Source organism: Barbus barbus (assembly GCF_936440315.1).
Source record: "Barbus barbus genome assembly, chromosome: 24".
NCBI classification, from domain to species: Eukaryota; Metazoa; Chordata; class Actinopteri; order Cypriniformes; family Cyprinidae; genus Barbus; species Barbus barbus.
This window is the reverse complement of record NC_136752.1, coordinates 22,493,842-22,509,324: the sequence shown is the minus strand read 5'-3', so window position 1 is coordinate 22,509,324 and position 15,483 is coordinate 22,493,842. Positions and strand designations below refer to the sequence as shown.

Genomic DNA, 15,483 nt, shown 5'->3' with positions numbered 1-15,483 from the left:
ATGGAGAGGGAGCCAGCATTGGCTCTAGCGCACTATGGATTTGTAAAAGTCAACATGAGGATTAAGAGAAGCGCTCTCAGCAAATATGTCTTTATTTATTATTGATCTGTGCTGATAGCTGAATTCTGAAAGTCTTAATGGGTGTGCTCAACCAAACTCTACAGCTGCTGGCCAAAAATTGTGAAAAATGTATTCTGTGCTAATTAGTTACAGGGAGGGAATGGATAAATTGTGAACAGATGGAATTGTTTTAACATGCAAGATGAGTTGCTTAGAATGTTGCAGTCATGTTCATCTGGAAAAGTATGAAGGGAAAATTCATTTGAGGAATTGTAAAATGTATGCAACATTTGAGAAAATACTGCAATAGGAGGGAGATGCTGTGATAAAGAAAACTAGCAGCAATCAGAATTGTCATGGGTGATTTAATTCGGAAGGGCAAAAGGGCGTCATTATCAGGAGTAATTCAATTTGAAGCATGTCCAAATCACGTTTTGCAATCAGTCATGCTACATAAAGTTATAATGTTATACATAATCATACTGTACATGTATACACATGGTCATGCTTGTTATATTTGACTCAATTTAGGCCAACCTTGGTTATATAATCGACTTATAATGCAAACCAATTCAAATCCACCTGAATACTACAAAAGAGTCATTTAGGCAATTATTTCAGCATGTCTAGAGCATGTTCTTCACTGACTTTTTAAACCTCTCATTTTTTCCAAGCTGTACTTGTCCTGACACCAGAGCCCATTTGAGTTCGACCTTAATTTCTCAACGGGCTAAAATAAAGAACCCCTTACTTTCCATGGAGTCATGGCACGGGTGCAAATCCTGCTCCAGGAAACGAACAGCTACTGGTGTAAACACTGCAGATGAGTCTTAGGAATAGTATACTAATTGAGAAAGTTGTTACAGATCAGTTCTCTTTCCTTCAAATAAGCCTTTTTCCCATGCCCCGAGGCGTGCTTGCTGTGCATATATTCCCGTAAGTTGGAAAGCCAAACTCATATGGTGAGGAGACAATACCACTAGTATGGTTCTTAAAGGAATATTCCACATTCAACACAACTTAAGTTCAACCAGCAGTTGTGGCATAATGTTGACACCACAAATAATAATTTTGACTTGTCCTTCCTTTTCTTTAACCCTCATGTTGTGTTCTAGTCAAACACTAAAGTTACAACACTGGGCTAAAACCTACTGACTTTGCAGTACTAGCAGTGGTGAGCAGGGGTGGCGATGGCGCAGTGGATAAGGCACATGCCTTTGGTGTGAGAGACCTGGGTTCGAATCCACTGTGAGACACCAATGTGTCCCTGAGCAAGACACTTAACCCCTAGTGGCTCCAGAGGCGTGCGACCTCTGACATATATAGCAATTGTAAGTCGCTTTGGATAAAAGCGTCAGCTAAATGAATAAATGTAAATGTAAATGTACTTGTGATGCTCTCAGTCAAAAATGACAAGCCTATAAAATATTACTTAAATATTTCTCATTATATTGTTATCAAATATCAGATCAAATCTTTTTTTTATCATCTTGTTTTCTTTCAGTAAGCACAGGGCTTGTATTTGTTTTTGGAACTTATGCACCTCAGTTTTTAGGTAAAAAAAACACAGGATTTTGGATAATTTTTGCAATATTCACTCAAAAACATACGAGATGCATACGCTCAGATTAATAAGGCCTATGATAAATGCCTTATTAATCTGAGCGTATGCATCTCGTATGTTTTTGAGTGAATATTGCAAAAATTATCCAAAATCCTGTGTTTTTTTTACCTAAAAACTGAGGTGCATAAGCTCAGATCAATGATCAATACCAATCAGTTCCAAAAAGAAATACAAAACCTGTTCTGTACAAACTAAAAGAAAAGTTGACAAAAGATTAAATCCAATAATCATAATATAGCATGACAGATTTACAAGCAATTTTTTTAAATGCCAGTCATTTTTGACTTGAACACCAAAGTAGGAAAAGGATTTTCAGCACGGCATATTCCTTGAACATTATATAAATTAAAATATAAAAATTTCACCAAATACAACACTCCTTTGTTAGACTTTGTTAATGGAAACAATTGCTTTTGGAAAAACACAGCGCTCACTTTTCAAGTCCTTGAGGAGCAAAACTCTGTCTGCCTTCATATGCTGTAATAAGATGCACTGTCATACTGGGATCCCGCATACACAGAAACAACTTGACTAACTGCTAAGGACAATAGAAAACGAACAGTTAATCAGCTGACCTGATGCAGGTCTGACCTCAAACAAGGTCTGGTGTTCGTTACATAAACATCTTGGCATAGTGTTATAATAATTTTTCTAAGGGACTTCATTGGAAAGGCAATTTGACGGACATATGGAACGAGACAAATCTGCGATAAGGTGCTTAAACTCTGCAAGGCAAAAGCATGCTATCATTTTTCTCTTGGCAATGCTGCACATCAGTGGGAATAACCAAGCATGAGGTCACTACTTAACAAGAGGGGCCCAGCTGCTAGATGTAAAGCTCAAGAAATCAAATTTAAATACCATTAAAACATGAAGAAACACTTGTGACATGAGTTTGTGACAGCAGTTAAAAATAAAACAGCTTGCAGAGAATGAAACACAGTGATGATACAGGCAACATCATACAAATATCACATACTACAGAAACATACTGTGCATGCATGTGTCCCAATGGCTCAGCCTATAGCTGACTTCATCTCTGACATGAGCAGGTCAGGTCAAAAGCATCACACCCAGCAGATGTGGAGGGGAGAGTGATCTAACTGAATCCCATCGCCAAGCACCATTTTGACCTCCACATTAACAAGGAAAATTCTTCACTCTTCAATATAAGCAACTATATTAATATATTATCTGGCAGTCAAACGGTCACATTTTCATATAATCTCTAAATAAGATGCTTCATAATAACATTGCAACTAATAGGAGGATCAATCTTTAGATGACTAACTTCAAAAGGCTTTCTCAAGTAGATGAATTTGTATATTCTACTTTATAAATATGCTATATTACAGACCTATTTAACTGGGAGACCATTTAGCAAAGGTTTCATGGCCCGCTTGAGAAATGGCCCCGATTTCTCTTAGACTGCTTTAATTGCAGTGAAAATGTGGCATCGCATGCACTCTGTGGAAAATTATGTGTGTGTTAATTGTCAATCATTCAGGTTTGAAATCAGTGAGGCATCTTTCATCAAATCTGAAAAAGTGCATTTATTATGCAACGAGGCTGTAACCGTAGTGAAAGAGTGCAATGTGAAGAGGCACTGTAAAATAGTTGCATAGCTCTTGAATCAGCCTACTTTCAATCAGTCAGCTATATTCTCTCTCTTATAGACAAATTTTAAAAGCCCATTTTCTGTATTTTTTCAAAATTTCCTCGTAGGTGGGAATGGTTGTCATGAATAATGTTATAAAAAAAACTGCTTTTTTTTTTTTAAATGATCAAAAATATTAACGTAACTGTTCTCTGCTGCTTTCATTCACAAAATATTCTAGCTCAGGCTTGCCCCAATGAATGTTTCATTTGGCCCACTTCTTGATGAAGTTGAATAGCCCTGCTATATGCTATTGGCACGGCCATGGTGTTCTACGTCTGGTGATCATTAATTTAAATAAAGTTTCAAGAGGAAATGGGTTTGGTATTGCTATTGTGTAAACAGTTTAGGATTAAATGACCTTTTCCTTTCACAAAGTCCAAATCAAAACATTGGCCTTGTGTACCTCCATTTAAAAAAAAAAAAAAAAAAAAAACTCTATTAACCATTCCCATTTTTATTATAGAGTAACATAAGCAACCTATTAAACAATACGTAATCGATTTGTGTTCTATGAATTGATTACATTAATTAACTTTTTTTGGTTGAAATGTAATATCCTATACACTGGCTACAAGTAATATTCTGCAAGAGATTACTTGTGCACATTCTTAAGAAATCAACTGCCACCACTACAATGTAACCTCCTATTACTATGTGGCAGCTTTTTTAATCTTCATAAAAACTAGTGCTTTCAAACGATTAATCGTGATTAATCGCATCCAAAAGAAAAGTTTTTGTTTACTTAATATATGCATGTGTTATATATATATATATATATATATATATATATATATATATATATATATATATATATATATATATATATATATATATATATATATATATATATATATATATATATATATATATATATATATATATATATATAAACACACACATGCATGTATACATATACAGAAAAATACGCTTATATAATTATATTATCAATTGTGAATATAAATATAGACATGTACATTTTTTCCAAATATATACTGTATGTGTGTGTGTATTTATATATATATATATATATATATATATATATATATATATATATATATATATATATATATATATATATGTGCGTGTATGTATGTATGCATGTAATGTATATATATATAATAAAAGTTTTTGTTTGCATAATATGTGTGTGTTCTATGTATGCATATGTGTGTGTTCTATGTGTGTGTGTGTATGTATATATATATATATATATATATATATATATATATATATATATATATATATATGCATACACACACACAGAACACACACATATTATGCAAACAAGAACTTTTATTTTGTATGCAATTAATCGTGATAAATCATTTGACAGCACTAATAAAAACCCATTTAGCTGCTTCTGATATCAAATTACTCGAGTTAGATAGTGGTTATTCTGCATCTCAGACGACACACCCACAGACTGTAAACAGTTACTAAATCGAACAAAATTGGAAAGTACTTTTTCTATCTGGCAAGATCTAATATGTTTGGCTGGTTTTAACCATTTATTTAAATAAACACTGTTTAAACAAGGTACTGCATTACTTTTTTCCATTTCATTTTTAAAACTTAAAATAGTTAGATTAGTCAACAGTGGATAATTTTCACACTATTAAAAGGGGTGGCAACCCTGATCCACTCTGTGATTGTTTAAATAATCACCACATAAACAGCACCCTGTACTGACTCACAGGGGGAGGGTCACGGGGCGAAGCGGTCATCTCCTGTGTTCTTCACAAATTGATAAGGCACACAATGTGCTAACATTTACTGACTCCAAACAACACATTCACATCGAAGAAACCTCTTAGTAAACCTGGAGGAAAGCCCCCGACTGGTGTGTATTTTGTTAATGGGAGTCGCAGGATCATTCTGGGGGAGCAGATATAATATCAGCACTTACCATATGCTTCCCCCTCCATTCCAATAGGACCAGGCTGCGGAGTCTCACCATTCTTCAGGCAGTTGTGGATGTAGGCTGCCTTCCACTTTGCATATTTCCTGTGCTGGATATTCTGGATAGGAGAGAAAAATGGGAAAGTCAATCGGTGAATCATTAAGATAAGAAATGTTCAACTGATGAACTTTAGGTGCTTATGTGTGAATGGGTGCTAAAAGAGCAGATTTTGATTTGTTTGTCAGGATTTTGTCTGGATATGACATGGATAAACATTGATTGATGAATGAGTCACCCTTGACTATGATTATGGCACATGCATTTATGAATGCGAGTTTAATGATGGTACATTCTGCATTGTTTTTGAAAAAAAGCACTAAGACTTGGAAAGCTTGCATTGAAATGGACGGGCTGTTACGCATGATGAACAGTTTAATTCCTTGAATGGCATATGCAGTATGTTACAAGACACCAATATTTATTAAATAACCAATAATACCCACAAATAAGATGCTACCCTTTCAAATTTGCCCCCTTCCTGAGAACAAAGTCAGCTATATATTTTCATGTACACTTAGGAAGAAAAATATTAAATGCAATATTATAAAGACAAAATAAAAAATTACTTTTATATTTTACTATTATTTATCTGGAAAATATTTACTTTCTAACCACTAATAGTGTAATGTTTGACAGTTTTAATAAAAAAAATAGCACTTTCACAATAAATATAGTTTTAAATCAGCATATTAAAAATGATTGCTTTAAACATTATTTTCAACATACAAGTTCTTATTTTCTTATTTAAATTTTTTCTTCCAAATGATCTGCAAACCTTCAAGCAGGCCTCTGGCAATTCCTGGACTAAACATGCAATAATAAATCACAAACAATTATTCTGTTAAATATTACAGTATATTAGCCTAGCTGTGGGTGATATCTCAGATAAAAAGTCCTAGAAAATTAAGATAGAATTTATCTATATGTTAACTATATGTAACACACACACACACACACATATATATATATATATATATATGTTTCAAGGTGGAATGTGTAATAGCTGTTTTAAAGTCAGAACTTTATATCAACCAGTCTTTTGCAATATGAAAATCTAATGCAATGCATTCAGCATATTATTCAAATAAGAGTTCTAATTATTGATTTTGTACAATGAAACTTTTTCTTAATCTAATGACTAGTATGTTGGCTTTATTTTCAATGGTCTGAAGCGTGCTGAAACCTGTAATTACACAACCGACTCAAATCCATTAAAAGGGTCTTGCAGACTCTTGAAGCCCCTTTACATCTCAACGTCTACTTTTACATACATCAGAACTGATTCCTCTTAAGTCTAGCACTAAAAAGTTCCCTTTCCTCATGTAATCTAATATGGCACAACTCCTTGTGGCATTGTCAGAGAGAAACAGCACAGTAATGGAGGGCGATTCTGAGAGCTCATTGTCTGGGTTAGTGTTACACAGAGAAGGAGCACTGTTTCAACAGTCAATCCAATGAGTTCTCTACAGTAGGAAAATGTCTGGCCCTTAGGGAGCGAAGAACACTCAATGAAGCATTGTCCATCTTCGGACACAGGTCACTTCCCTCTGTATAAAAGAGACATCTGCGGCCATGGCGACCAGTAGGGATGGTCTAATAGGCACACTGGAAATACACAGATTCAACTGGTGGATTAGCAACACTTTCCAGGCACAAGTTTGCCAAGAATTGGCCTCTCAAAACCTCTGTGTACATTGAGTCTGGTGAGGCGTTGTCAGTCCTTGGGCTCAGCTTTATAGTTTCCCATTAATTTCCACCTTTTCATGTTTTTGTAGCAGTTTTCAGATTTGAACAGGAGAACATGGCTCTAATGACGTATTTGATTCCATCAGACATTTTCACGTTCCACTAAATTAGGCGAGTTTGTGTCTGTGCCATCAGAAACGGGACTGTGTCAACAACCCACAGTGACTCACCTCGTCTGATAATTCGCCAAAGACACTCAACACATCATACAGGAGACTTGAGGTGTAGAAGGACTTGATCATATTCCTGTGATCAAAACACACATTAAACTGTTAACACTGGAGTCAATTAATTTCTCAAAGTACAACAAATAAGCCAATTGTACGTCTCAAAGCAGATAAAACGTAGAACATCTGAATATTACAATAGGATATTAAATAGGAAAAAAACCCCAGTAATATTGTAATATATTATTAAAATTAAAAATGACTTTTCTATTTTAATATACATTAAAACATAAATATCACAGTTGTACTGCTTAATATTTTTAAAAAGGTGATACATTTTTGTCAGGATTTTCAGCATTTATTTGAAGAGAAATAGAAATCTTTGTAACATGTAATATAATCTTGTCAAATAGTGTGTTATTTTTCTGAGAAATCAAGAACCTATGAAGCTGAAGAGACTGTTCACTTCTGGTAATCCTGACTCAATCTTTTTTTTTTCTTCTTTTTTTTTTTTTAAAGTTTTCTCTTTCCAAAAGTCGTTGTATTTCTTCACACATGGTGCCACTAAACATGCATTTATGATGTAATCAGCGTTGTTTTTTGTTACAGACCCCAAAGTAGTTTTCTTATTTAAATGTCAATTATCAAAGGTTTAGGTAAGTGTTTTTTAATTTCCTATGAAAACTTATGCAATGACCCTGAAAGTCAGGTATGGTGTTATTCTCATACAACAGCTCCCTGTTACCATCTTGGGACATATTAATCATAGTCACACTTCTGCTGTAGTCAAACACGCCAACGTTCAAACTTCCTAGAATAAGGAACCATGAAATGAGACATGAGACTATACCAAGAGGATATGACTTATCCTCTTTAAATAAAAACAAAACAAACCATTTAAAGTGATTCATTTAAAGTCTCTTTCAGCACATTTTCATCTTCAGATACGTTGCTCTGATCACTGTGAGAAAAACCTCACTCTCGATAAAACCTTATACATTCATGTTCAAGAAAACCTAAAGGAACTTGCTGACAATACTGGCATTGTTTTTCCCGAATGAGAATAAATGTCATGAATTAGAGTACCTTTTAAAAGAAAACCATAAAGTATGCAATGATTCACCTTTTGAACTGTTCGAACAAACCCCAAGTATGTGAATACATCCTGAAGAGTGGCCTCTGGACAGGGAGTGTATGCAGGACTGACAGCTTCCTACAGTAAGATAGATCTTCACTCTAAACCTCACCAAAAGGAAGGGGATAAAGAGCATAAGGGCACGAAATGCCAAAGTTTATCCATTTCAGAATGTATTTTGAGACTCAGAGTGAACCTGTTGTTTCTTCTTGCAGCAAGACTTTGCTAGCAATTAACTTTTGGAGGTTTTTCTTGCGCAACTGCATCGCATACAAAGTTCCTACGTCTATGACAACATCCTGAAGTCATATTTTATTACGTCTTGGTAAACATTTAATAAATGTGTACTCCGGTTTATATAGCTACAACCAAACTAATGATCACTTAAACTACCTTGAGAAGTGCCCGTCTGTATGACCTGAGGCCTGAGTCACTGCCAGGTATTCAGCTCCTGGACCCTTTACCAGCACTGCAATGCTTATGACGCCACTGTCCACAACAGCTTCATTCTACTGCCGTGACCTGTAACACTACACCTGGCTAATCCATGCCGTCTCACTCCCAAGCAACTGCCCTGTACAGAACCAGCTTTGTTGCTAATTTTAGCCTGCTCACTCCCTGTATGTGCAATACTGACAGTGGGATTATTTTGTGTCACAGTTCAGTGAAACAGTAATTAAGGTCTGTTCATTTAAACAGTCTATACAATCTGGGGACTAATCCAATCCAGACCACGACTTACTTGTGGAAACATCCTGATCGATCTTCACTGTCTGCATAGAGGAACATTTTCAAGGCGTAATTCTCAATGTGGGCGTTGCCAACTATATCCTGCGTGATGGATTCATTGTCGCCGAGCTCCTTCTTCATCTGAAACACAAAGAAAGTTAGTTTTCCATGTGCAGTACTGATGTTAATGGTAATATCATCATCAAGTGCTATGTAAATGAGGTCATTTTAGCATGTTTTAGTGTGGGCGATACCGTAAAATAGTGTTTACTGCATCATTTATGACAGATTCTAGATGATTACTCTCTAAAGCTCTAGTTTCCATAGCATGACTCATTAATTCCTGAGACGCATCGGCCACATTGATTCCACTCCAGAAGCCTAGTGTAATTAATATTTTGTTGCAAAAGAGGGTCCCTCTGGAGGGTTGCCCATGCGCAATTAGTGGACTCATTCACCCAGCTATTATTATGATCCTTTCTGCAACACCAAGCAAATGAATTTGCAGCCTCATAATTCACAGAAAATGGTTAAAATGCAACAGACAACAGCACTGTGTGGACTAAAGCAGGCTTATGCTTTCTCACTTCTAATAATACTGAGAGAGCAGCAAATCTGAATATGTCCATTTGTTTTCCTGGCATGAGTTTTCAGGCTTCATCCTTCTCCATGTTGGTACATTGACAATAAATGTGGTGTAGCTTCATTTAAAATAAATTTAAACAGCGATTATATAAACATAAGCAATTTTTGAGGTGGTCCAACATAAAAAAAATAATAATAATTTCATTGCAACATTAAATGGAATGGCAAGTTTCAGCACATTTGCAGCTATAATCCTGATCTCTGCAAACCAGCATCCAACCACCAAAGCTTCAGCCAGTCGGCGGCCCCCGGGCTCGGCCTTCCTCTCTGTGATGTTAGAGTCTGCTACAGAGCGTCAGGTTTCCTTGTAAAATCAGTAAAGCAAATACGACTGGTTACATTTCAACAGGCGGAACGTGGGCGCCTGAATGGACTCACTGTTCACGTTTTAATGACATTTTTAACTATTCTATGAAAAAGCATTGCGAAGGCACAGTACATCACTTGTGCTGCATCGCAGAAGAATATAAAAACATAAGTCGGAAGGAAGCGTGCAAAAACAGTACAGAGATTGAACGCTTTCAGTTGCCAGTCCACACTAAATCAAAGCCTTGAAACTAGATCTCGTCTCTGCACACAGATTCCATGGGGTTTACCCAAAATCCCCTTGAAAAAAAAGAAAAAAAAAAAAAAAAAAGAAACACTAGTTTCATTTTAACACTCTTACTAAAGGACGCTTGTTCCGTTAAGAAAAGTGAAGAAGGTACTATGTGTTTTCTGGCCAAGACACATGCTGATATTTAGCACGGGAGCATGATATAGGTGAAGTGAACCTTCTCGTGCACATTCTACTTCTCTGTGCAAGTCTATGAGAAAAAACTCCTACATCTAACACTGAGAATTAGAAGGCTTACAAGTCATTTATATAAATGCTTCAGAAGACAGATATTTCAAGCCCATAATTCACTGTATAAAAACACACTTTGGTCAGCACAAATCATGTTAACCTCTGGGTCAAGTGAACCTGTATTTATTGTAGTCTGGATCATGTTTTCTTTTACCTTGTCTAGTTTTGTTCATCGTTTCTTGTGGATGGAGGAACCTGTTCATGCTGGCATCTACCTAATTTGTCTAGCTTCTGCTAGCTGACAGATGAGTTTGTGCTGAAATACCTTAGAGTTTGACTGGATGTTGCATCAGCAACAAATATATGTGTCTCACTTCCTTTTTCAAACCTATTTACCTTACCATCCCAGTTATGCACAATTATATAGTTAGTTAGATATTTATATTAGCTATCATTTGCATTCTGCTTTGAGAACCACTGATTTCAATTACACTTATGCTACCTGAACCACTGTAGTTTTATAAAAAGACACTGCAAGACACTTCTTTACGAGCAAAAAGAATAAGGTTACATAAGTTGACCATTCCTAAAAATAATCCATAAATAACTAGAAAACAAAAGTTCTAAGTGTAACAGATTCTTGGATCTCTCTCTTTATGCAGTAGATTTCTTGCACATAATCCCGATTGACAGGAGACTGATTCAGATCGCAGTTAAAGAGCAGAGCATCATCCTTTCACACAGATTCAGTCCAGTACACTGTATGCTTCCGACCTTTTGACCGGATGCGCCCACCAGGATCTGGGTCTCCACAGATTGTTGTTTCCTGTTTCTGTGACATTTAATTAACTGAGCTGAGGCGATAGTAAAAGCGAGCTCTAGAGACGGCATGGTCTCCATTCTCCACTAATTGGTTCCCGAAATGTCTATAACAGCACCCAAGCATAAAAGCTAAGTTTTTCGGTAATTTCCTGCTCCCCTTCTAAGGAGACCAATAAATTCAGCCTTGTGAACGGTGATGTGAATACAGTGGCCTTAATACAAAAGGTCACTTATCGCTTTTTGCTAATGCCACATACACAAAAGAAATCAAAACTGGTAGAAGTATGAGTCTAGAATTATGAATCTAGTTATTTGTAAATAACAGCATATTGCAAGATGAGGGAGTACATTTTTAAGTAAATAGTTATAAAGTTCACATCAGTTGAATAAGTGTGCTTAATGAGTTCATGAGGTAAGATGTTAATTAAAAAAAAGAAATTAAATTTAGGACTTACCATTTCCAACTGATCCATTAGTTTCACAAGAAACTTTCGGCACTCTGGAGTTTTGCTATCTAGTTTCATTCCCATCTGCACGGCGTAAAGCCGACCTGAAACACATTAGACATGAGAGGAGCATTTTACTTTCAATGCTTAATCACTGCACTGATGTCATGTTGGCATTCAGTATACAGTACAGTCAAATGTATAAACACGCCTAACTGGATATATGTTTTTCATGACCTTATAGTTTATGCTAAAATGCCTGAAATTACTTTTGTAAGTTGTATAAGTTTCTTTACAAATTGTTTTTTTTTTAGTTGGAATAAAGTGAAGAAAATGAAGCCAACACGTGTCCAGTATATCAGAATTCCTTCATTACAATCCAAGAAGAAGAGCATTCCAGACTACCTCATAAAGTTGGCTGAGAGAATGCCAAGGGTGTGCAAAGCTGTTATCAAAAAGAAGTAAAGAAGTGTTATATTGAAATAAAGACAGTTTTTTACTGCATTATTTTAATATTTCCATTTCTGTTATTTCAAAATTTTGCTGACCTAAAATGTGAAAAAAAGTAGAACTGTCCAAATGTTTGACTGTTACTTTAAGGTTATGATGAGAGAAAAAAACCACTTTAAATAGTAATTAAAAGGTCTGTGTTACAGTTCTGACCCTTTATTAACTTTCTCCACTATCCTCTAATTCCCTTTCCTTGCCAGTAAACTGCATTTTTTTGCTTTTATGTGTTTTTGGACAACTAGTTGTCACTAGCAAGAGTTACAAAACATGATCAGGCCTACACATCTGGCAAACGTTTTCAAGGTATTTTACTGGCCATATGTTGCCCATACAATGGAATTCTTACTGGCTCTTGCTCATTTCGTATAATATACAACAGTGGTACATGGTAAGTGAGATAGGGTTAAAAAACAAAACAAAAAAACAAGGTCCCACAAGCCTTTGATGCACACTGTGTGTGTCATTTCCGGATGCGCACTTTGAATACCAGAGCTACAACTGCAAGGGCAAACAAGTCCAAAGATACAGAAGTCGCTGCTGTAAGAGCATAAAACTACACTCATATGCAGAATGAATTTCATTCACCTCACACATCAATAAAAAGCATTAACCCTGTTTTAATATGAGTGAATAAAATTACAAGTCTTGATCAATCAATAAAGAATGTGATCTACAAAGAAGAGGTGAAGCATGAATCAGGAAGCACAGAGTTTGTTCATTAGAATTCAAGAAGAATCGCAAACAAGGTCTTCAATATGGGTTGCCTAGAAGAAGACAAGACAACAATCAATTGCTCTTGCACAGGTTCAAAGTCATTAAGTTAAGAGGGACATTTGGGAAAAAAAGGCAGTAAGCCCATAGCCTTTGGGATATGCTCCACTAATGAAGATAATATCCGGTCCCACCAATTTAAAATCTCACCTAGGTGAACCTATGCTGTCCCAAAGGAAATTAAAAAGATGAAGGCTTACAAAGTATTCCCATGCTTGCTATTGTATTTATGTGATGAAGAGGGATGAAACGATCCCCTTGCGGCTAAACATTGGCCAAAATCTTCATTCGCTAAACATTGAGATAAATCAATATGGACCTCTTACTTAATGCAACAAAACTAAATGTCACAACAATGAGAAAACTAAAAGATAGAAAATTTGTGTCATGAACTTGTGAACTGTTTATACTTGGTCCTTAAAATGGCATATATTTGCAAGAAATGCCTTTTAATGGAAACACTGTGAAGACAGATGAGAAGATGGGGTAGTGATGGCGCAGTGGATAAAACACATGCCTTTGGTGTGAGAGACCCGGGTTCGAATCCACTGTGAGACACCAATGTGTCCCTGAGCAAGACACTTAACCCCTAGTTGCTCCAGAGGCGTGCGACCTCTGACATATACAGCAATTGTAAGTCGCTTTGGATAAAAGCGTCAGCTAAATGAATAAATGTAAATGTAAAATGTAAATTACATAATTTTACATAATTGCTGGAATTCAAGACACATAAGTCGAACCTAATGCATGCCATAAGTTAAAATGAATAAAAAAATTAAAAGTCATAGTATGCAAACATAAGGAAACTATAATATGAATCATATTAAGTGAAATACTGTACATATTTAGACTTACTGTCTTTTGTTGTAAACACTGTGGAAAAGGCTGGAAACATTTTCTTGATATTACAGTGCTTTTAGAAAAAGTATCCAAACAAAATAACCAATTCCACATGCTTTGCTGAAGTGACATTCGTCAAGCCGAGACGGGACTTTGAATGGCACTTTGTATGCGAGGCAGACCTTGAAATCAGTCATCTAATTCCGATTTTAAACACATTAGCCAGTAAAACACAGTGAACTGGCAATTACAACTTCCTGAACAAAACAAGGAAAAGTAAATATACCCAGCTGTGAGTGCTTGGGCCAGGGCAAATACATCCTGCATGTTAGTCCTCATAAAGGTGTTTGTATGCTGCTGGATAGATCTGTGCTCTCTGCCAAGAGGTAAGGTTCAAATTTCAGTAATTGAACTACAAATATTTTTGTTGAGAGAGAAAAACACTAGATAGAATACACATCTGAAAACGAAACGGCTTTAAATGGTTTAGACTGCTATCAAATGCTAAAGTTTTATTTCAAACATATTCACATGTAATGAGACATGTAAGGTGCCTTAGTTCAAATACACATAGTTAAGTTAGTCAGAATGAGATGGGTTAAAAATAAACTGAAAAACTGAAAGAGAAAGCAACATGAACAGCTAAAGACAAAATACAAGAAAAACCAATAGTCTTGTGCAGTGAACAAGGAAAGGAAGCCAGTCATGTCACCAATTACATCCAAATATAATAAAACTACAAAAAAATTATTTATTAGATTAGATTAGATTCAACTTTATTGTCACTGTGCAGAGTACAAGTACAGAGCCAAAGAAATGCAGTTAGCATCTAACCAGAAGTGCAAATAACAAAGTATATAAATAGATATAAAAATGTGTATATGCATTCAGTTTTTATGACATATAGAGATATTTATGAGATATCAATCTACAGTATAGGCCTATTCCACAATTGTTAACAACACAAAAGTTTTGTAAAAAGTACAAAAACCCTAAGAAACCATACAATGTTTTTTTTGGTCTTGTTTTGTGATCTGAAAACTTTTTTCTCATAATCTCAACCATATTTCTCATGAGAAACAATTACATTGCTCACGATTAGTGCCATTTCAGTTTGAGTGAGTCCCTGATCATTCATTATGCAGCAATAAATACGCTGTGCTTAGAAATGAGTTTTGTTAAGGAAAACAACTTTTGCTGCGATCACTACAAAACAAAACAAGAATAATATCTGAATTCTGCATCCAAGACTTTTTGCATCACGCTAAAATGTATGCAAGACCTCTTCATTTCACTTTGTCCTCAAAAAATCCTCTCCATCTCACCGGTTATAATGAGGTCACAATTCAAATGGTCATCAGTTAACCTTGTGTGAACAAAATAATTGGAGGTTCAATAGATGGCAGCTGAAAGGAAAGGCTCATACAGTTTTTGATATATTTTTGTCAAGTGCTTCCCGTCCTTGTTTCTTTAAGAACATGCCACTTCATCTTCCATGAGGCCCAATTTGCAGAGATCTGATGTCTATCAGAATAGATCATAGCATACGGTCACAAAGTCCTCCTTTGTAACTGTATTACG

The 15,483-nt window shown here is 35.6% G+C and overlaps 1 protein-coding gene across 2 annotated transcripts in view; it reads right to left on the bottom strand.

The window, feature by feature from the left end:
* The window catches only part of LOC306843785 (vacuolar protein sorting-associated protein VTA1 homolog), a 30,472-nt gene that overhangs the window by 8,806 nt on the left and 6,183 nt on the right, over positions 1–15,483 (bottom strand). For both annotated transcript variants that reach the window (XM_079375456.1, XM_079375455.1), the window contains exons 2-5: positions 11,791–11,885; positions 9,095–9,222; positions 7,221–7,296; positions 5,251–5,362 (exon numbers count right to left, since the gene is read on the bottom strand). In XM_079375456.1, the coding sequence (XP_079231582.1) occupies positions 5,251–5,362; positions 7,221–7,296; positions 9,095–9,222; positions 11,791–11,885 (411 nt within the window). The remainder of the gene's footprint in view (positions 1–5,250; positions 5,363–7,220; positions 7,297–9,094; positions 9,223–11,790; positions 11,886–15,483) is intronic.